Genomic DNA, 20901 nt, shown 5'->3' with positions numbered 1-20901 from the left:
CCAAAATTGCGTTTAAACAGATTGGTAAAACTAAACTAAAAAGACTACTAGATAATATTATAGGATTCAGGTGGATTTTTATGGTAGATAAGCGTAGTAACTAGAAACAACACCAGGTGCAAGTTAATCCCGTTAATGACTGATTTTTACGATGTGACCCTCTTTTACCCTAAGCAGATTAGGCGGTCCTTAAAAGCAACAGATTAAGCAGGGTATAATTAGTCAGTCCGCGAAGCAGATCTACCTTACATATGTACACCAACGATCCGGGTTAATATTTATTCGAAAGTGAGTCAAGATAAATTGTAGTAGATTTCAGATACCTTCAATGATAGGCTGAAACTCAATCAGGATCAGTAGATATTGTGTCCCCACAAATAAAACTAATGGGAACAACATGACCGAATGAACTTTGGATAGTCCTGCTATATGATAAAAGGCACTAGGATAGAAACTATAGAAAAAAAATCGACTCGTCCAATCTGGCGCGGCTGTTTATATAGGGCGTATGCAATTAATTGCTTGATAAACACAACTCCATATCTTAAAGTTATCGTGAGATTTCATTGGACGTCAATAAGTTGCTTTACCGTATTTCTACAGCAAGTTCTATTACATCAAAAGGCAGAAAGCAAATGCTGGTTGAATTCAGCTAAATAGAAGCTTAGTCTCATGTTGAAGCTTCCTGGTGCGCTATACAAATTTGCTACCACGTGCTTGAGCAACAGGTTGTATGGCTCTTTGGTCCAGCCATATTTACGGCGAGGGTGAACGTGAAGGGTTAAGCAGGCAAGAACTTCACGGAACACAAGCCACCAAATGGAATACGATACATATGGTGCATCCATACACCAAAAGGAAAGCACAATAAACACCGGTGACGATAGCATCGAAAAAGGGATTAAACGTTGAGTTCTTCTAGCCTCCACCAATCAGGGTTATTGGAACGTAAAAGGGTGGAACAAGGGTTAAGAACAAAATAGCGTTTAATGAAACATTCGCCACAAAGGTGATCGATAGTCGCCAATACCTTGTGAGCTTTTGGGGGTGCCAGGGGGACCGAGTTTGAGCGATAATCTCTGTCTTGCCACGGAGCTTCCCTTGCAGGGAGCCGAGGCCAATGTAGGAGAACTCTTTTCTGCCACTGAAAATGAACGCCGTTATGAGACACAAGCATAGGTAACACACCACGAAACTGATAAACTACTGCGTTGTCTACGAGAAAACATTTTGCTATGGCGCACATGGCGGCAACAACATCTGACGTTAAGGAAGCCGTTTACAGAAGGAGCATTTCAGTAAAGGAACTGAATTAGAATTGTCGATCGGGATTGCGGGCACGCACCCGTGATGTTGTCGTGCGTGCATTTTTGCGTGAGTTTCATTTTAAAGGGTTATATTTTCAAGGGGATTTATTTCACTTTTATTACTGATAAATGCAACTTGATGTATATTATGTACGCTACTCAAAAGATACAACAATCATCGTAGCGTTCCAATGCAGATCGTTCTAATATATCTTAAGTACGTTTCACTATTCGCATTACACGGGCTGACCTGCTCCTCTATTGTATTCGTAGTGAGTACGTACACTCCTTTAAAAAGCGGTAGTGCTTTTTATGATACATACTAATTTGAACCTATTTATTAGGCGTCGGTATAGGCTTAGTAAATTTGCTGATTTGCTATTTAACGTAGTAAAGGTCATCTTTCATATTTTAATTTGCTACATGGTTTTTTTTTTTATAGGAAAATCATAGCAAGGCTCTCTTCCACTAACTTTAATTTCGGAGAGAAATCTTTTGCATTATATGGCATATCGTGCGCCCATAATAGCCCACAAGTGTGACAAAAAAGCTTTTGCATCAGAGTTATAATCTGCGTTTGTATTTTTTTCATTCCATACCCCCAAGCTGTAGATTACCGCCTTTGCTAATATAACTAACTAGGGTGCTAGGTTTACTTAAAATCACTAACCTTATAAAGCCTTCAGGTTTTAGTAGAGACAATGAAACTCTACTTACTTTTTGGAGGAGGGTCAGCCCAAGGTCGACTGTAATCGCGTTTCGGTGGACCGGGTTTGATAGGCAGCGGCACAACTAAAACAAATCAAGATTAAGCCTTTATCATGAAAGCTCAGCTTATATATACATATAGTTTCTGTGATAGCTGAGGCGGTAGCGAAGCTGATATAATAAGCTGAAATGGCATAATGACATGGGTCGTTAGAGATCTACCCGAAAAGGTTTTCCGCAGACTAGCCTGGATGTATGGATGAGTGGTTTAAGGAGTGTTACCAATAACGCCGGAATGATACATGAAAACTACCTGGGTGCAAGGCTGAGTGCGCACATTTCACGGTCTGCCGAAGTGGTATGCGAAAAATTTTAAAGCCGAAAACCTACTGGGCACTCCGGTCCGAGGCTGGACTAGAAAAACTTAAGCATAGTCTCAAGGTTTATAAAGAAAACATGACATGACTATAATGAATACCAAACAAGCTAACTAAATTGTTATCTAGGTGCCTCGTCAGGTCTCGCAGCTCCACGGATCATCCTCTGTAAATACACGCTTCGTCTTACATAACGATTGGTAAACTTTTCCAACGGGCTGAACACGCGGTCTTGTAACCTCTTTCGGCTTCAGGTGGAGTTTTCGTTTTGTTCTTTTTGCTTACTGTGTACTCTGTGTCACAATGTACAGCACGAGAATGCTATGGTCTGGGTGAGGAAAATGTCAATGACCAAAAGAGAAGCGTCTTGAAGCTGATAAGACAAACAGCGAATGTTCCATTAGCTTGTTCAGTCCTAAAGAACGTCTTTCAGACCCGAAAGCTAGTTTGATTCACCGAAGTTTTCAAAAATTGTGTTTTGTGTTTATGAGAAATTACATTAATTTAAATCACACAGTATTAGCCAGATGGTAAAATGCAACTGAAAGCTGAAAATTTATTTGTCTTTGTAGGCCTGTCAAGCCGTAGCGCGTCACCCATAATGATTAGTCGACGGCGCAAAGGAAGCGGTGGATATGCTTGTTCTTGTGTCCAGTCACTTTTTCTGTTCCATGGGCACGTCTTTGATTAAACCTGTTGCTGTGTCTATTCCAGCTATCCTCATATCAACTCCTGTACGATTAAATTCGACATTTAGACAAACCTCGTGAAGCTCGTGATTCCGGCCTGCTGGGTCCCCCGACATCAGCGTCGTCCTGGTTGTTGGGATCCCTACTGCCTCCCGGAATCGTACCAAGCGGCTCCCCACATAACGATGGTTCTGCGGTTCGTCCACTTGGGCCACACACGGAACCACGTGGAGATCGGCGTGCCTCAGCCCGCGCGGCAGCTAGATTCGAATTGATCCGACTCTTCACCTGGTAGCATTAGAAGCAAGACAGGGTGAGACAAAATACTTGAGACATAGCATTGAATCAGGCAGTGGAATCAACCAACACATATGGAGAGCTTGTTTCGTTGTTTTGACAATCCTTTGTTGGGAAGATAGAATATGTGATGTTCATATATCATAAATGTTCATTTGACATAGGGATAAACTTTGAATTGTTTATGGCTTGTTTGTTCAATATGCTAAGTATCACGTCACTGATGCTCACCTCGGTTTTAGCCTTTTTTTTTTCCTGAAGATTTTGCTGGATCTTCTTTTCCACTTCGTCCCACTTATTTTTCTGAAAAAAGTTGGAGTTGCTACTTGGAATTAATACGGCCTACGTTTGCTGATTTTGCATATCAGATATTATACACATAGAAGTATAAGAATGGGGTGCTCGTTACGTTTTGCACTAGTAGAACAGAAGACTTTTTATAAAGGGTTGGAAATATTAGGCTGTCCGAAGGAAAATGGTACGTAATGGAACTGTCGTAAATTTTTAGCGGGCGAGAGAAATCGATTATTATAGTTGTATTTAGATCTTCTTCTCCTCATTATCTATACGCTAGAGCCAACGCCCTATAAATAATAAATGTTTATCTATTATTTTGCAGTTCCTTGCTTAACTAGTTACCAATTAATTTTTGGGTTTAAATTTGCATACTTAGGTCACCGATTATCCCCTTCAGTATATAGACAAAATCATAACTGTATGGGTTTGAGTATGTACATAACGGCAGTAACGTTGTAAACTGATATTTGTACTGCCATTTGCGCATGTTATTATTATTGAAGTCAAGCACCTACTCTTTGTGGCCGGGCTTTTCGTTCCACTGGTGTGCTATCCTTATTTTCCTGGAGCATTGCTTTAATCTTGCTTCCAACATTGACGTTCGGTTTCCGCAATGGAGTTGCAGCTCCTTTTGCGCTTCGGGAATAAATCGCGGGCGATAAGGTGCCGGCTGAGCACGCAGCAGTTGCTGCGTGTTCCGGGGCACTGGCCAATGGTCGAACGTGCGTGCGTCGTTCAGCTGCTGATTCGTCATCGCCTGTGGCTGTCTCGGTAGCCTCGCTTGTCGACAGACATCCTGCGGCTTCCGAGAGATCACAATCGTCCGCACAGGGGCCACCGTCTACATTAGCGTCCGTAGCCTAAATCAAGAAACAGACAGAACAGCGCCATGGAACCAACAAAATCTGAATCGTCAGAGCTCATCATGACGCGTCGGCAGCTCATACCTGTCATACCATCATAGCAGCTGTGTAGACAACGTGGGTCAAAACGACAAGAGTCAAACATTCAGGAAACGAGTTTATATAAAAACTGCTATATAAATAGGCTTGTTTAATGTTGGTCCATATAAATGCATATTCGCTTAACGTTGACGGTTGATCTTGAACGCAAACGTTACCCAGCTCAATAAAAGGGAAGCGTAACATAAACGCTTTCTCTACCGCTAGTCTGTTCGGGCTGCTTCTACACGTATAAGTTTATAACGGACGACTCACTGTAAGGTTATTCATGCCCTTTTTCTGTCGAGTACAGTACAGCAAACATGGAACTGATTGACAAAGTTTAAGGGGCTAAATAGCTTTGGGCTAAAATATTTCCAGTAACCACGGGCACACGCAGAATTCGTTTTGTGGTCTAGGGTTCGAGACGGGCAAAATGGCTGCTTATGACAGGAATTTAGGTTCAGTTGGAATCGTTTGGAACTGCGCAAATGTAATTCTATTGAAATAGGGAGGACGTAGAATACAATTCCTTATATATCGTACGAACAACGAAGGACACAAAGAACACCAAATGAAGCACCTTTTAATATGACTGTTTAAAGAAAATCGATTGTAAACGACCAAGCTTTCTTTTCATTGTTTTGTGCTGGTGCAAAAATAGCTGCTTACTTTGTATTCGACGATTAAGGCAGACGGGTAAAAAAGACACTATTCTATACAAATGTCCTTTCGAAACAACAAGAAATGCTAACGAAACAAGCTTTAGGCTGTCATCAGGATTATCGTACCGTCTGTGAACTGTGGAAACTAGCCCTTTGGCTAAATATATTGGAATTATTTACCAAATATCCAATCAGCGACGAATGGAAATTGAACCATTCGGAGATGTTTCATAGGCCACCTTCTGACAACTATATACCTGTTTAAAGTAGACAAAAATCCTGCTTAAATTTTAACTAAATAGTCCTAAGTGTTCGGGACATCGAAGAATAGAAAATAGAACAGAAAATAGTAACTCGCATCTTGAAGAGATCAATATTGTTCTTGCGACAGCTTTAACCCCTGTGCATTGAATTCCAAATCGTCTATCAATCGAATTACTGTCTTTATTCGTGCATATTGGATAGAGTATGTGACATAGGCGCTGATGATGCATACCTGTTTCAACATAATGTCTTTGACAAAATGGAACCGGATCGTTTTGTGTGTGGCAATTCGAGAAAATATTATAGAATTATAAGAAAAACATGGCATAGTAGCTTTGACAATGCCGGCGACAGGCAGGCTCAAACCTCACGATACTGCCATAGCCACAGTGGCACAAACATTCAAGATTCTCATCGTATTGTATCCTCGTTGACGTGCAAGAACGAGATAGAAATCAAAAAGGGAATTACGTTCATGGTTAATGTTGGCTGATATTCACCATTCAGTAGACAGATAGGGTGGTGTTAACGCTTGAGAACGGATTTCACTTGCAATGTCTAGGACAACACAACGTAACATTGTCTCCTTACGCAATAACCCGAAATAACGGCGCGCTGTTACAATGGGTTCTAGCAAAGCGTGCGTCGGGCTCGCTCACCTTCAATCAGCTGACTTGATCGACATGTATTACGCACCAATCTCTTGTCTTAGTTGTTAAAACACCTAAATTGCGGTGTTTCAGACAAAAATAACTAGTTTACTACTACACTGAATACAAATGTCCATCAACCCAATGCGCGATAAATAAATGGTGAATTAGGCTAACAACACTGATGTCGCAAAAGCGGAGCTTCAGTAGGAACAAAAGGCTTTAGGCAGACCAACGTTTCATACTTCACACAAACTTCGTACATATCCTATACATTTTGAAAAACCGTTTTGCTTGTATGCCAAGACAAACTCGAATCTTCCGTGGCGTGAAAAAGGGCTAGATCTTTTCGTCGATTCTTATTTAGTACTCGAGAAACTCGTGACAGCGAAGCTTCGCCAGGAGAAAAAGCTATGTCGACTTGAACTACACGTTAAATTACACTTACGTTAGGATCGACCGGGCCTGAGCTTCCGTGGGGTTGTCCAACCCTGTCGTCATCGGGTTCAACAACTAAAACTTCCGATGGTTGTAACGAAGCCGACCTGCTTCAGGCAGAAGTTGTAGCGAAAAGAAATCGTATCATAAAGAAGTTACACTCGGCTCGCTTAGAGGGTATGTCTATGCTATAGAAAATGCATCAGTAACGAGGGATAGGCGAAAATAAAAGTATCCGTTTCTTTCACTTCATACTTCTCTTTAATTCTATTGAAAAGACGTTTATAGTTATTATCAATCACCGATGTTGGTATAATCGAGAAAAAATTATTTACCATTATAGAGCAGTTTCTTTTCAATACTGAGGTTGTGGGTATCTAACCTTTGTAGCGAAGAAGGTCCTGTAGTATCACACACAACTCCGCTATCCTGGGAACAGACCGATTGTTTCATGACTGCGTCGCCAGTCGAACTACTGGCGCCTCCACCTAGATCACAGCCTATATCACAGTCCCCCTAGAAAACATGATGGAGTCCTTTTCGTAAGATTTCAGTGCATTTCATCGAAACCGCTTATTACTGCTTCTGATAAATAACATTGCGAAAACTGATGCCAAGTACAGAAATGGAAGATTTCAGAGTTATAGAGCACAACAAACCTGTTCGATCTATCTGTGGAATATTTGGGCAAGTAACGAAAGGTCGAGATGTAGCATAAAAAACTTTACACGCGATGCGACGTGCTGCATGTCAGCACCATGGTTAAGTTATTCGTTAAGGGTTTTACAGATCATTGTTAGGATAGAATTACAAATACCTATTTAACATTACCTAAAAGCGGCACATGCGAAATTTATAAATTAGTAGCTACTGAATACCAACCTGAAACCCGGTGTCAGCAGAATATGGTCTATTTCCCGCCTGCCCAGTCTGTCCCATTTTGCTATCCCTTTCAAGTGAAGCCGAACTGGGATCTTCAGAACTGGGTACGTCGTGAAGAAAATTCTCCCGAAGCGAGCTCATGATAATATCAAAAACGTTATCCGAAATTCGGATCTCCTCGGGTACAAGTGGTCCTTCTTCGCAATCAGGATCGACATCCCCAACAATTTCTGGCATTCCAACGCTAACCTGAGATATTCGGACCTCGGCAGCGTTCGAGCCGCGTGAGATTTTGTCGCCCGACTCCTCTTCAGGAAGTTCGGCCACGTCATCGGCCGAATAGGAATTGGATATCAGTCGGGTATCCTAGAAATGTCAAAAAAAGATGAGTCAAACGATGATGTAGTGATCCTTCTGTCTACATTTATGGATGACACATAGCGAAGTATATAGTACACAGTTTAAAATAATAGACAGCAATTTGTTACTTGCCTTCATTTCGCTGGTACGCAGTCCGCCGCAGGTGGACGTTCCCTCCTCGTTTTCGTCTTGTAACTCTTGAATAGGGGATAGCGAGGCGTCCTGACTAGCGGGGCCGGGTTCAAGAAGGTTGGAGGTTTTTTCCTGTAGGTTAGCGATGGTCAAGGAAAATACAAAATAAGTACGTTTTTTGCTATAGTGAAGAGAAACTAAAAAAAAAAACGCGCCCCTAAACATGGCAATTTTTTAAAATATTTTCAGCCTATATACCTGTGTTGTCGTAGTTGTCGGATCATCATCTTTTTCGGGGATCGGGGAAAGAGAACTATCGTTGTTTGACGACGCAGTTCCACTCGTCCCTGCTGCCGCAGTCACCTGTGCTACCTAGAATTAGGAAATATGCATACTATAGGTAGAACACGCATTGTTACTGAAATAACATCAAGCAGGCCACCTTTCGTTAACACTAGACATTTCGGAAAACACCCAGTCGACTTCGACAGCGTCGAACCACCCTGCAGCGACGGCCTATGACAGCGCCATCAGTCAGCTAGGTAACACATATATTGACAACAGCAATAAACTGTTATTACCTGAGAAAGAGAACGGATAAGGATTAACTAACAGCTAGACAGCCATTGTCAGATATGGTAGAAAGTTTTTTTTTATTATTTTTCAAATACTAACCTCGGCATCTTCAAGAGAAACAATTCGATGAGGCATCGACATAGCATTCTCCTTTACCGTACAGTTGTCTTCACTTTTCGATCGCACCGGTGCCTGCAGTACAAATAACAGCGTCTTAATCATGCGCTTCGTTACCGTTTGCATTATTAGGTTCGTTTTCAAATCCTCATCTAATTATGCTAATGTCCTCCCCGGTAAAAGTCACCCTTCTAGGTAAAATTGTTTAGTTCATCACCAACGCCGCCGGAATAATGATTGAAAACTAAAAAAAACATTCATAGCAGCCATAGGCCGCGTATAACTACGATACGCTTGCAAATATACTAAATCCAATTCTCGTTTTGGCTAAACAAGCACAGCGTTTTGCATACGGCCTTGTGCATACGCAAACAACTCCGTTTTATAGGGGTACATATATACCAATGTTACTGTCAGCATACTGTGCATATACATATTATGTATCGCTTAGAAACATTTAATGTAAAACCGACCTGTCGTTGCACAAGTTTTTGTAGCCCGAACGAGAGCGAAGCAGTGATCTGTTTTCTGTCTTTGAGGCTGATCAGAGGTTCGACGACCGGAACCACACCGACATAATCCTAACCCACAACAACAGCAAAATCGTTTGTTTCATCGTTCTCAACAACGTTATTAAACCCACTCGAATGAAATAATTGTTTATTCGTGCAGTTGCTCACGCAAAGAAGAAGCGCCTTGAGAAGTAACGACCCAGCCATTCGACGCCTGTCCAGTGCATTTTATAACAGGATAGATAATTACTTCCTCACCTCTTCCTCTTCCTCTTCGGAGGGACACGGCTCATCCCGGAATTGGTTTCGCAGCACGAGGGATCTCTGCAACGTCTTCGGACTCGCGTGTTCGTTGAATTTCTGTAGCGAGCCCTTTTTACTTTCCTTGGCCTAGATTCACAAGGGGCAAGGCCGGTACACCGCGTAGTTGATTTTTTACCATTCCGGAATAAATGTAAGCCTAAATCAGTTCACTAATAATCTGCTGGTATATATATACCAGCAGATTATATATATATATATATTACACTCACGCAGAAGAGCCCTTTATTAAAATCTTTGGGTTTGTGTGAGGATGACGGATGTGTTTAGTGGTTGGCTAGTAAACGTATGGAGTGTTATACCTTTGACTTGGACTCGAGGTAGTCTTCAATTCGTAATTCTTTACTATAGCTCCTTTGGTTTGTCATTGTACCCTGGCTGGGCAATGCAGATCCTCCGTAACCAGACGAAGCGCTGGAGGACATCATCGATGACGACATTGACGAACTAAGTGAGGAAGGGGGAGGTCTTAATGATGAAGCTCCGAACGCACCGCGACCACTTACTGGCGAACTAGGGGACAGGGACGTTACCTGGGCGAAGGTATAGTATGAAACAAATAAATCTTTTAGCCAAAGCAGCATTTCTCTTTTAACTGAGAGTTTAGTCTCTAGGGTGATGCTAAATCCTTTCGATATTTTATTCGACAGCTCGATTTGAAGTCAAAATTGGAATATCTAGAAAAACTTTGTACTACAAACCTTGGCTAGAGGCACGAACATGCCGTGATTTGGTGCGCACCGGAAATAGCGTCGTCCATTTTTCTCACCGTCATTTTTACCGCTTGGATTGTCGAGTTCGACACCGCACCACGTGCCCGCTGTCCCTGGGATAAGGCCAAGATATCTGCATATTTTTGTCACAAAACCACCAATTTAAACAATATCTTAGTTGAATGAGGTATATATATATATAAAATTTTGCATTAGGATCCGACGTCTTTTTAGGGTCATTGACTCGTAGTTTTCGTTAGCTTAACCAGGTCGTAGGGAAATGGCTTTATGTAACTCTATTTTTCTTAGCGTTTACGTAAGTTACAATTTTCTGCTATATATGCATGCATTTAGTACACTCCGCTTTTTGCAACTCCAGTTATTCGCCAACCATTTGAAGTGTGATTGATACCACAATCCGTCAGTACCTGAGCACTCCGACCAAGTTCCCGTCGACAAGAACTCGCCCTCCGAGTACCAATTCGGAGCCGTCGCCCTCTCCAACTCCGACATCTGAGCCGAGGGATGAGGGACCACTCTCTCCGCTACCGCAGCCACTCGAAGATGCTCCCCTAAAAATTATAGAATAATGTTGACTCACATCGGTTCCCATTAAACACGTTGGCACGTAGCGCACGTCTCAAGACTGGAGGAAAGTAAAGAAAAGATGTGTCGTCACAGCCGGTATAAGTGTATATCCACATGTGACTCAACAAAAGTAGCGTATGTGTGATGTTTCAGGCTCGATAAATGCAACAATAATCTTTGTTTGATAGTGTTGACCACCTATGATTTGTAGGACTTTACAAATAACCTTTGCAGCTTATCTTGTTTTTTTCTTTTTTGTTTGTTTAGACTGGGTAAAAGATACATACCTGGACGGCAAAAATGCCGCAATAGAGGTTTTGGGACGCGCTCCTCCTTGTGCGAGCATCCGCGAGGGTCGTGGAATACTCCGCGAATTCTGAAGTACAGTTGAAGCATTGAAAAAAAACAGTTAGATACTTGCCTGCACACACTCTGTGCCTTATCTACGGCAACGATAACGAGAAGGGCGCGACAACGTTCAATTTCATTCATCAAAGAACCACGCATCGCGCCTAGTTCTACCACATAGGGGCTGCATAGACAAACATAGGCTTATTTTTCGGAACATGCAGGTTTCTTTCTTGTTGTCTATATGTGTATTCTAAACCGTTTTGTATAAAGCATCTCATTTGCAATACTGGATAGAGCCGGATTGTCTGTTCGTTTGTGGAACTGACGACTATTCCTTTAACGCTAATAGTAAGTACGCATTCGTGAAAAGTCGAAGATATTTATGTATATATATGCACTTTATGCATATGTAAATAAATACGATTATTATTTTATGTATATAATTCCTATGATAATCTACCAATCAGATCAAAATGACATTGTAGCAAAAAAAAAACCCGAATCTTTTCTGCTAAGCGTAATAGTCTTCGTAATTAAAAATAGTTTATTCTAGCACCGTAGACACCACGAAACGTACCCGCTATTATGAAATGTATTCATAGGCGGCAATATAACAACATGCCTAGATATACTAAAACAGAAAAATAAAAAAAAATACGCTCTTTTTTTTATTTTTTTTTACATCGTGCTCGCATTATCCCACCGATATTTTCAATTGCTTCCCACCATTGTATCAACCATAGCTGTAGATACAACGTCGTCATCTAATTTTCATTTGCGTGAGAAGATTTGTTCCCTATACAGAACCTTAGGTATGGCTCGATATTTTAGTCAGTGCATGGCCTATAACTGCTTCATTACTGTCTGTCCACGCATTTCTAACCTATTCGAATATACAAGAGGACAAATTCAGCTCATTTCGTTGTAATCATTAACAATTAGAGACCAGCGTGGCGTGCCCCGGTCGCTGGACGATTAAGTGATCAGTTTGACTTGCAGGTTCCGCTGCCTAGAATTTATGGACATCCACTTTATTTGTACGTGTAATCCTTAGGCCAGTTGCCCTTCCATCGTTCCACCCAATTTCAACGTAGCCCGAATCCGAGCCGATGTGCTTATTTATTAATAGCCATGTAACATAGACCTGTCAAGTGTAGTTTAAAGAACAAAAGCAACCCTGTCTATTAATATTAGCCGCACGCCCAGAAGCAAGAAACACTTCAATTTTGTAGGGCTATCATCGCAGTAGTTAAACTTCAATATTAGTGTACCGTATCGCGGACATTTTTACGGCAACCTTTTCCTTTTCTATCATCTTAGGGGATTTTTATCTTTACGTTAGCTCATATGAATGTACCATTAGTTCAGCGCCATAGATGATATCTATCATAGCGCAGAATGTAGTACGCAATCCGTATGCGATCGATATTAAATGTTACATCGCTATTGTACCTAGACAGAAGTTAGAAACAATAATAATCGTATAAGATCATTGTGTATATAGCGAACTCCACTCAGTAAAACCAGGTCCGACTTGATTACGGTTTACCTGTATTGTAGGAACGTGCTAAAATTAAGGTCTACCTATAAACTTGACAGCCGGCTGATCGACACGCCTAACATCGTAATGACATTTGCTCATTGAACATCTACTTCCTAACATAACACCGATATATGAAGAATTTTCAGCATTTGCGGCCAGTACATTATTGTTTCAAATTGACCCAGTTCCTGAATACCTGCGCAAGATACTGGAGCAGCCAGACACAGTTAATCGACCTATGGACCTATTTTACGGATACCGACCGCGCTCCATTTTTTCACAGTCTCAGTTCCTTGATATAATTACGTTATTACCTCGTCCGAACTCGCGATGACACTGAACATCGAACGCGATGCGGATTGTCTATCTAAAATAACAGTTCATCGAACTCTAAAACTTGCAGCTTCTTGGTTCGAGCATTTATACGTTAGAGCGAAGTAATACGTTACCACTTCAAGAACTGTGCCGTCGGGAAGTCCTTTTAGCTCGACTGTAAAAATGGTGTTAAAATATCGATTTTACAAATGGTGACAAAACATCTCTATTTTAACATCATTATGACCACTCTGATTATATATATATATATATATATATATATTTGTGACATATTGAGACCTACTCTATACACATGTAGCAAAAACTCCTCATCTGTATGATTTTAGATTCTGAAGATACAATAAGCAAACATTCCTCTATTCAGGCGCGTACGTCTGAGGACAAAAGCTTTTGAGGTTTGAGCACCCACTGGGGGTCCTTCGAAAGCTGTCGAGTTGCTTCCGTTGCTTTGCCAGGAAGACAGTTCAACGTTTCTCGTATCATCTCTTACGCTGTGAATATCTTTACTTCGTCGTAATGTAGGTTTCATGCTGCCTGCGATATTTCCCGACCGTAGTTTACTTTCGTAGCGTCGCCCTTGCTACTAGCTATTGACATACCCTCGATATTGTCAGATTGCGGAACACGGCATTTCTAAATCGAACACATCTCTATTATTTGCTAATCTCTTTACCGAAAACGTTCAAGCATGTCTTTGTTGTATCGTATGAGCACTATGCATAATATGCCGAATTTCTGTTTGGTTCATCCCTTCTAATGCAAAGTACTACCGCAACCATGGCATAAAAGTTCTTAAATGAAGCTCCCGGAAAAAAAACGTCCCTTCTTTCGTAGAGTCCATTTGCTTCGATTCAGACACCGCATGGTAGATTCATGTCGCCGGTGATAGGCTACCGCAAGCTTATAATAGGCTACACGTTCTACCTCCACGTGTCTGCTAACACACAACTCGAGGTTCATAAAACCGACCAGACCCCGCGGCCTTATCCGGATTTTGTTTTCACTTTAATTATCTAAAGGATGTATACATTTACTGAGTAGAATGGAGCTTTTGCTCTAATATCTTGATCCTATCTACCAGCAGACAAATGCCACAGCTTTGGTAGAAATCATCTGAAGTGCGGCTGTTCCCACCAAGGCCAGATGTTTTTGCAGTCTGCTATTTTGCTTGTTTCCTGAGGAAGGGACACTATCGTTGGCGAAGGCAATTGAGCCTCGTTGAACAGGTACATCCCGAATGGAATCACAGTTACATATTTCCCTACTGCTATGCGCTTAACGCGGCCATTTTTTGCCCAGGTCTGTCCGGTTTGCCTGACCAGATGGACTGATGTTCTTGCCAAAGCTGCAATACTTCTTCGAAATAGATTTAGAGCGAGTCATCTGAAAGCTCTAACAAACGCGTGCAATATGAGGGCAGATACGTTGGCTAATAGTTTCACTTTCAGGCTTACCGATATTTGGACATGCGCTTCGAGATTTGTATATATCCTTTATACACAGTACAGTGTCGTAACCAGATTTATTAGACTGTGACAAATTATGTTGGAAGATGCGGCAACGTACATTGTATGCGTGCACCTACATGCACTCACTATAAATAATGAGCATCTTCATACAATGATAGTATTTTAATTTAAGTACTTTATCATACGATTTACAATAACGGAAGTTCGAAAAGTTTGACGTGGATGCAACCTTCTGCAATCGGTAATCAGATTTGGTCGAACAAAGAAAATTGTTGAATGAAATTTATTTATTTGTTCATATCTAAAACTGTATTCCGCTCTGTACAGAACTTTGGTCTCTTACGTGAAACTGTACGTTTTCCGTAGCAAACGTATAGTTATCCACCGATGGACAGGTGATGCGGCACGTAATTATATTTTGGCAACATATAATGACTTGTGTCCTATTGCAGTGGGAATGATGCGAACGTCAGTGGCCAGATACCACTTTTGCTACGTTTCCATTCAGTGTGCAATGCTGTGACAGCATCACTGACTGTCTACCGCATTTCTCCTACGATGGTAAACAGGACAAAGCGGTACAAAAGACAAAAATGAGATAATATCCATGACCGACTTGCTGCCGATGCATCTACAGCACTGGAAGCATCTATTAGATATTTCCTCTGCTGGGCGTGTGAATATCTAAATTTCATTATCAAACAAGCTTTTTTAAAGGTGCTTTAAAGACAGAGGGAGCTCCTGTCAGCGTAAAGGAAAGGTTCTCCATCTGGGTCTGTCTTCCGTCGTCAACTCACCTGCATCCAGCAGTTATGAGTTTATTGCTAGGATATGTTAAGAAAAACCGATTTTGATTATTTTCAACCAGCTCAAATACGAGTGGCAAACAAGTAATGAAATAGCTACGGTTAATGGGTCTGCTAGCTGGCTATTGAGCCAATCATCTGTGTGACGTTTTTCTTCTAAATTATTAGGAGACATCTTTTCTTTCACCACTCTTATTATTATTATTATGAGTATTATTTTCGTAATTACTGATCTGGGGTCTGGCATTCATACTACCTATGTACACTCAAGTTATTTTTACCTTATGAACTTATCCGCACCCGACAAAACTTACTGGAATGCACATCTATGCTTTCTTCTACACTATTCTATAACGTACGAATATCATTTTAGTAATGTGTAATATAGATGATGTTATGCTAAATAAAGTATTTGTTTACAGCTGGAAAAATAATGGTGCGGTTGGCCGATACGTCCTTGACGTTGGATGTGTCAAATAAACAGTCCCACTTAAACGGTCTTATAATATAAAGCTGATAAAAAATAGATTACCTATATTTAGTCAATGGTTTAACAGTAGAGCGTTCGAAATAGAACTAAACGTAAATGCCGTTATGATAGAAAGGAGGCATCGTTAAGCGTTTCGAAGTGACGCTCTTTGCAGCTAGACTTGTCAGGACACCAGGTGGACTGCGTTGAAACGCATTAGCCTTGACCTATCTCTTCCGTGGCCTGTGTCATACTGTGTAGGACGGTTTCAGTGCAAAAGAGGTTTCTTGTCGGAAGTCATCAATCACGTAACTATAATAACGTGCAATGCTAATAGCATTAATATGTACACACAGAATGGAGCAATTACACACTGTGATCGTAATGTAAGAGCACATCCTGAAACGGATTCATCGAACGTTCTATCCGTTTCCCAAGCCTGGCGTTAACAGAACATTCTAACAACAAACTCACGCCATTCTGACTGTGTTTTTGATAATATTTTAGAAATAAAGGCTGTCCGAGAAAAGCACAAGACACTGGGCGATTTAAAAGCAGCAACTCAGCGAGAATGCATAACAACGTTGGGTGAAATATTTGTAAAAATTTACAATTTAATAGCCCTGACCTAGATGATGATGATGATAATCTGGAGAAAAGCCTTATGTAAATTCCTTTCAAATCTAAACATTAGTTTTACGTTAATCATTCAAATTGTACGTACATTTTTAGACGTCCTACATACTATACTACTGTCGTTCGTTTGCGTGCCCTGCTAAATGTTACCGTAGATACCGGTAAATGAATCTACTATGTCTCAATTAAGGTTCCGTAGAATACCTGTCACTCACATAAAAAACGAGTCGTAATTGACGCCCAAGGCACCGCCTGAACAAATGTCCGAATCTATTGCTTTCCCAGTTAGAATACCCCACCTTCCCGTTCACCAAAAAATCTCTAAAGTATTATGTCATATTTAGGTACGACTTTGGCTGCTGGTCTTGTCGGAACGCGTTCAGTGCACCACTAACTAATATTGAGAAAAATCAAATAGCTAGTTGATGTTCTATACATTAGTTGACGTCTGATAAACAAGGTCAATTGAATATAGTAGAAACGATGAAAGCTTAGTATTGACGCGTAGCTGATTAACTTATGAAACATTTTTTTTGTGTCTGCCAAACCTTTGCGATATATCCATAGGGCTATAGTAATAGTAGTTCTAATATATATAATGTGAGTCCAAGAGATCGTCGCTGGGTCTGAAAATGACGATAGATATGAGCCACATCATCGATAGATCGCCTGCGACTTTGGTTTGTTATCACTCGTTTTCGTGGTTTATTTTGCAACTGACTGTCGCTGGCCTATACGTAGTCGGGCTATCGTTAACATTTACCGCTGATGTTGACGACAGCGTTAGGGGCAACGGTCACAAAAAAAGTGCACATTGTATGCGTCTATCGTACGGGGGGAGTAAAGCAGCGGCCTTCATTATTGCTTGATCTCTTGGTTTTTGGGTTTAGTTGGGCCTGAGCCGACTTCGTTCGGGGTAGCATAACGACCAATTACAGCTTTATAGCTACAACAGCGGCAGCAATAGCGTCGGAGCCTAATGCATACAGGACTTGTTTGCTCACAACGAGCCACACTGTTTGACAATTTTTTGTTTTTGTTCGAAATTGCTACTGTTAACGCATCGCTGGCTCGTTGTCACCGTAAAGACAACTACGCCATCATAAACAGACAGCACCAACCCGACTGCCTCTACTGCAGTGATGATGCTCGCCCGGAGAACTCGATCGCTATTGTTCTTCGCTTCTTAAGTTGGGTCTTTTTTTCACTGGGCGAATCCCAGGTAAAAGGGCACGGGAAAAACGCACAAGTACTTCTAACATTCGTACGCTGCGGATTCGTTCATACGAAACACCTACTGGCTTAGTCCGCAACGGGCTCTCACTCCTCTCATCATGTCCCTCGATTGTTGCCAGAGTCCTGATTCCAGTCCTGTTGCTGTTAACACTAAAGATCATTAACGTTGTGTAAGGAGGTTAGGGATATGTCAGTGTACGTAAGCATCACGACAAGAGTACTTCAGTAATACTTTTGCACATCATCCACGAATATCATTATGATAAACACCGCCGATTTTCGCACACTGGAGCATAAAACCGTTGCACGACGCCGTATTAGACTGCCAATGGGCTTAGTTTGTCGCCCAGTGATCTGTAAGAAGACCCAATGCAGAAGTCGTACGTTCAACTTTGACCCCCGCTCTACTGCGAGAGTGTAAAGGGCAGCATTTTTTTTTTCCATTTCCAATATTTATGAATAATATTTAGCCGGCGTTCATTTGGGAAATGCGGAATTTTTTTGGTTGCTCCACATCTAGAAAAAAATTAAGAGTTGCGCCTTTGCAATATGCTGGTGTCCCACTTGTAGCTATCAGCAGCCATATCAAGCTACTAATTGCTGACAAAAGTGAAGAAAATAGGAATTGCATTTGAATAGAGATTTAAGGATATCCAACGTACAATATTTTGAAGTAACTTACAATATAGGCTAGTAGAAATAGAATGGTGCACACAGCATAACCATCATCTAAAGAGTATAGCTATAAAAGCGGTAACAAAAAGCTCGAATAGCGGCCGCTTTTAGTGTGTACCAATCTGCCAGAAGTTTGAATACAACGTTTAATTTAGAACTAGACAGAGGGAGCTTATTAGATATATTTTTTTCGACGTAGAAACGCTTGCATACCAATATAGACATTGTCAACTTTGAAAATAGCTTTTATAGATTTAGGTCCGCTTTAGATATCAATGCTAGAAGCGCTGATGCCTGGATTGCTTTTTAGTTGTAGCCCGCCGCAGATACTTCGAAGATTTGCAATACATTTACCCCTGAACAAATTAGATATATATATTGACGTTATCAATATTTTCTTTTTCACTCTAGAATAAATATTATTGATCAAAGAAGTAAGAAAACACGAAAATATGGCCATTCAGGTAACAACGACAAACATTGATCACAGCATGTTCTTAGACAGATTATGCCTAGTAGTTGCTTCGTACAGGCCACACTTATCGGGCATAGTGTCGTTGAGTATCGTAACAAAGAGTTACTCAGGCCGGTCTCAGAACGAAAATAATGCCAAAAGTGCATCTAGCAATGCACCGTTTTCAGAAGCGTCCTACGTATGGCCGTCCAGATGAATCTCACAAACGACGATTGGGTAACCGCTTTCGTATATCACTTACATGAGCGATTCATACATTTTAATGAGATAGATTATAATATGTCATTTTTCTATCCAGGATATTTGCCCGACTTGGAAAAATGACCTTTCAACGTCAGCAAAAATTGAAAGAAAACAATTCAACAATCAGCATTTTTAAGAACCTTCTTTATCTTATATGAATATATAGGATAAAGAGGGCTCTTATATGAATCGGAATATGAGTGGCATACCGGCGATATCTAAACTAGATATGACAGCGAACGTATAAAAAAAAAAATCAATAGACAGTCACACACAAAAACTACCTAACATTTTTTGCTATACTACCCTGTGCAGGCCAGTTGCGGTCCTACTTTTGCTACGTCCCAACTAACAATAATAATGGCGCAATAGCGTGAAAGCAAGCAAGCACGTGATTACGAAAGCAGTAACCGAAAGGTTCACATGTTACCATTGCTGTTCTTTTGCTACAGATTTTTTGGCTGATATGGAATAGAGAGGCGCAAGCTTCATTGAATTTATGCTGTCCGTTTAGACTATTGTATTTACAGAGGAGACTATCAAGAAATTTCCGCAAACAGAAGACAAAGATTCGTCATATTCATAGGGACGACGCAATTATGTGCCGTATACCGAAAACAATAGGCCAAAAGTAGAATATTGCTTCCGTACAATGGACGCTATCATACGGTCAGAATGTTCATTCAGCAGACGAAATCGTGAAAGCGATCGTAACGCAGTTATGAAATAATCAACCCAACCAGTAGTTGGGCTAAATAAGACACGCATGCGTACATCGTTCGTCCGTTTTAGCGAGAACTTTTTCTGCCTAAGTCAAGAGTATCTAACTAAAGAGCCCATGAAGCGTTGGGCAAGGCGCATAATCTGCCGAGATGCAAGTCTATTTAATCTCTTTAGCCAATCTCATTGGAGAGCTGAAACGGGATTTGTTTTGAATCTACGCGAAAACATCGACTCATGTCAACGTTATTCGAGGCCTACGCGTTATAGTCGACAGGAACAAAGACGAAACAGGAAAGTTTTTTTTTTCATTTGGAGGAAGCGTGGCGGCTCTTTTTACGAAGATGCATTTAGAATCGTCTTCGGTTTACTTCGCAAAAATGGCGCCATGTTTGTTAGCTCTTGTCCGGTCGAAAGGCTGGTTCATCTCACAAGGGAAATTGCCAGCGGCGAGACAGATCGACTTGTGGTGAGGTTGTCGTCGTCACTTCGGACCCTTGAAGACAAATTACACTTGATGACTGCGCGAAAATGCAAACAAACGAATTTTCTTTCTTTACTTTTGCTTAACAGCTATAATTATGTGTTATAATATACACGTATATGTGAAGGTTAGGTTTGCTAGTAAGTTACTAGCTACCAGGAGCATGAGACAGACCTCCGTTATCATTGGATAGCTTGCTTTTTGTATGGCCTCATCTTGTGATTTGGAGTTCGAAAAGGTTTCTTTGTTTGAATTGCCGCCTTAAACTTTGAAAGGCGTTTCGAATTCTAATTGAATAATAGCGGTGACATCGTGTATAATGTGTAATGCGATCATTGGTAAGTCCTGAATAATTTTGTGCACCCCAGATTGACTGTTTCAGGAACCATCGTGTGACGTTAGCTTTAGCCAGGGTCGTGAAGCCGTCGCATGTATGGCATAGAATAGCAGAGAAATCTTAATATGCCAAATTGAATGTATATATTTCTAGTACATGGAATGCTATCTGAAAAATGTGGATAAGTGTGTTTGACTTAAAAGCAGACGGACAGTTTTGAGCTATTTAGCTCCTTAGAAATTGGCCCACATTTAGCGGGTTAGAAAGTTTACCTTTGTGCAATGTCT

At 41.0% G+C, this 20901-nt stretch overlaps 1 protein-coding gene across 5 annotated transcripts in view; it reads right to left on the bottom strand.

The window, feature by feature from the left end:
* The window catches only part of LOC111261068 (uncharacterized), a 51097-nt gene that overhangs the window by 10045 nt on the left and 20151 nt on the right, over window positions 1–20901 (bottom strand). For 3 of the 5 annotated variants that reach the window (XM_022834289.2, XM_022834288.2, XM_022834290.2), the window contains 17 exons: window positions 11122–11210; window positions 10675–10818; window positions 10235–10379; window positions 9836–10066; window positions 9471–9602; window positions 9174–9281; window positions 8683–8775; window positions 8266–8379; window positions 8008–8139; window positions 7516–7881; window positions 7016–7149; window positions 6644–6743; window positions 4191–4535; window positions 3610–3681; window positions 3156–3369; window positions 2025–2099; window positions 1031–1144 (listed from right to left, as the gene is read on the bottom strand). In XM_022834289.2, coding sequence (XP_022690024.1) covers window positions 1031–1144; window positions 2025–2099; window positions 3156–3369; window positions 3610–3681; window positions 4191–4535; window positions 6644–6743; window positions 7016–7149; window positions 7516–7881; window positions 8008–8139; window positions 8266–8379; window positions 8683–8775; window positions 9174–9281; window positions 9471–9602; window positions 9836–10066; window positions 10235–10379; window positions 10675–10818; window positions 11122–11210 — 2608 coding nt within the window. The remainder of the gene's footprint in view (window positions 1–1030; window positions 1145–2024; window positions 2100–3155; window positions 3370–3609; window positions 3682–4190; window positions 4536–6643; window positions 6744–7015; window positions 7150–7515; window positions 7882–8007; window positions 8140–8265; window positions 8380–8682; window positions 8776–9173; window positions 9282–9470; window positions 9603–9835; window positions 10067–10234; window positions 10380–10674; window positions 10819–11121; window positions 11211–20901) is intronic. The other 2 variants (XM_022834291.2, XM_022834292.2) reach the window with 2 other exon arrangements.

The sequence above is a fragment of the Varroa jacobsoni genome, unplaced genomic scaffold (assembly GCF_002532875.2).
Source record: "Varroa jacobsoni isolate VJ856 unplaced genomic scaffold, vjacob_1.0 scaffold_517, whole genome shotgun sequence".
NCBI classification, from domain to species: Eukaryota; Metazoa; Arthropoda; class Arachnida; order Mesostigmata; family Varroidae; genus Varroa; species Varroa jacobsoni.
This window is presented reverse-complemented; position numbering and strand designations above follow the sequence as displayed.